Source organism: Penaeus monodon, chromosome 1, assembly GCF_015228065.2.
Source record: "Penaeus monodon isolate SGIC_2016 chromosome 1, NSTDA_Pmon_1, whole genome shotgun sequence".
NCBI classification, from domain to species: Eukaryota; Metazoa; Arthropoda; class Malacostraca; order Decapoda; family Penaeidae; genus Penaeus; species Penaeus monodon.
Genome location: NC_051386.1, coordinates 60904471 through 60906970, shown reverse-complemented (window position 1 = coordinate 60906970; position 2500 = coordinate 60904471). Strand labels below are relative to the sequence as shown.

The 2500-nt window shown below is 37.9% G+C and overlaps 1 protein-coding gene across 1 annotated transcript in view; it reads right to left on the bottom strand.

The window, feature by feature from the left end:
* LOC119577334 overlaps positions 1-2500 on the bottom strand; it is a 50076-nt gene that overhangs the window by 1700 nt on the left and 45876 nt on the right. The window contains exon 6 of the mRNA XM_037925035.1: positions 1523-1676. Coding sequence (XP_037780963.1) covers positions 1523-1676 — 154 coding nt within the window. The remainder of the gene's footprint in view (positions 1-1522; positions 1677-2500) is intronic.

The window sequence follows — 2500 nt, the reverse complement described above, 5'->3', positions numbered from 1 at the left end:
CAAATGTGAAAATGAACATTATTTTTGAGGTATAAAATGTGAAAATGAACATTATTTCGAAGCAGTAAATGTGAAACTGAACAGTATTTTCGAGGCAGTAAGTACGAAACAGAACATTATTTTTCAAGAAGTAAATATGAAATCGTACGGTTTTCATTAGATACTGAAAATGAAGTTGCACAATATTCTCTACCTTGTAATTCCTCAGCAGATAAAAATTGTACAATATTCTTCACCTACTAAAATATGAAAAAACACATTATTCCCTAGCTAGTGTCTACGAAATTATACATTGTTTTTCAGCGAAACTGTACAAAGTGGGCTCTATCTAGTAAAAATTTAATTGCATATTAATCTCCACTAGTAAATATAGAATAGTGCTTCATTCTACAGCTAGTCAATATGAAAGTATGCATTACCGTTCAGGTAGTAGATATGAAAATGTACATGTTGTATATCTATTACACTCTGGCTACGAAATTTTACATAATTGCTCTGTTATTAGTAACGAAATTGTACAAATTCTCCAGCTAGTAGGCACGAAATTGTAAATCATTGCTCAGCTAGCAGCAACGGAATTGTACAAATTCTCCAGCTAGTAGACACGAAATTGTACAAATTCTCCGGCTAATAGTCACGAAATTGTGCACATTCTCCAGCTAATACACACGAAATTGCACAATATTCTTCACCTAATGCCTACGAAACCGTACATCCTCCCTCATCCAGTAATGAAGCTGTGTATGCACTCAGGAAAACAGAGTGAGAACTACTCTGTCAATTAACAAATAAAGCTGCATTGTCACATCGTTGCAAGCACTGAACGGCGTCTACACTCACTCTTTAGTTTTCATACCGTGTTTTCTCCTAGGAATTTAGCATTACAATATGTCATAGTTTAAACTTGTGAGAGGGTCCACTTTCAAGCGTGTAGGTGTGTGTGTGTGTGTGTGCGTGTGTGTGTGTGTGTGTGTGTGTGTGTGTGTGTGTGTGTGTGTGTGTGTGTGTGTGTGTGTGTGTGTTGTGCGTGTGTGTAAAGTGTGTACGGTGCTGAAAAAATAACGATTATAAAAAGGGAAGATACCGTCTTCAAAAGTTTCAAAACTTGTTGACATTTCCGATACACTAACAACATATTGAAAATAAGGAAAAGAAAAAGAATGTGTGTGTGTCTGCGTGCGTGTGTGCGTGCGTGTGTGCGTTTTTCTGCAATATCGACGATTAAAAAAAAAATCGTGGTATTCTTCTAGAAATATCTAAAATGTTTGATTAGTTTAGGTTAGGTTATTTGCAAAATGACCACACACATTGGCTAAACCTTATGTGTATATATACATGCACATATACATATATATATATATATATATATATATATATATATATATATATATATATATGCATATGTATACATATGTATGTATACATAGATGTATGTATACATAGATAGATAGATAGATAGATAGATAGATAGACAGATAGATAGACGTATCCATATGTGCGTACTATATACACCAAGACCAACCTTTGTTATTAGGCGTGCAGGAATCCCCGCCTTGGAAGGCTGTGTGCGGGATGGTGCGCAGGAGCCTGATAATGCGACCGCCGCCGTATAAGAAAGTGACACAAAGCACGAGACCCCAACTCAGGAACACCGTCTGCACGACCCACCGGACCACCTGTGTCGTACAGAGCATCAGTGGGTGGTACAGGAGGTCTCTCGCCCTTCTGCGTGTTCATTTTCACGCAAGGTTTATGCTTCAAATCGTGTGGCTGGTTTAAGTATAGTGTGTCTTTGGGGAAAGGTGCTGTGGATGCTTGAGTGTTTCAATGTTGAGGGGGTGAGAATGAGTAGTGTGTGTGTGTGTGTGTGTGTGTGTGTGTGTGTGTGTGTGTGTGTGTGTGTGTGTGTGTGTGTGTGTGTGTGTGTGTGTGTGTGTGTGTGTGTGTGTGTGTGTGTGTTTGTGTGTGTGTGTGTGTGTGGTGTATGAATATGTACTTATGTTTAAGTACGTAGAGCTGAAATTAATTTATCATATTCAACCCGAAAGATGGAATTATATATTACGTACATTAGTCACCTGGAAAACAAAGACTATTAATTCAAGTTTCCTTTACAATAGAGTTGCATATGACCTCTTGTCACCCAAGTATATAACTTTCCCATTCCCTGTAAAGTAAAGACAGTCATGGTAGGTACAGCAGAGACTTAACAGAAGCGACAACGAACTAACTCCTCCTGTGAAAGCTATTCATTACTGCACTTCTATAGATGATGGATATTGTAATTGCCTGAGTAATCTAGCAGAGTGTGTCCCAGAAGTTTCATCACCATTAGTGAGTTGGCTCTCCTGTCTGGAGCGATTGATCATGCATCTTTCACTCATTTTCACCATGTGCCATTTCTCCTGGCGGAATTTTATTCCTTAAATTTTACTATTCTTGCTGTCTTCCTCTCTTATTTTCGTCTTTATTCCTTCTTTCTTTTTCTCTGTCTTCGCTA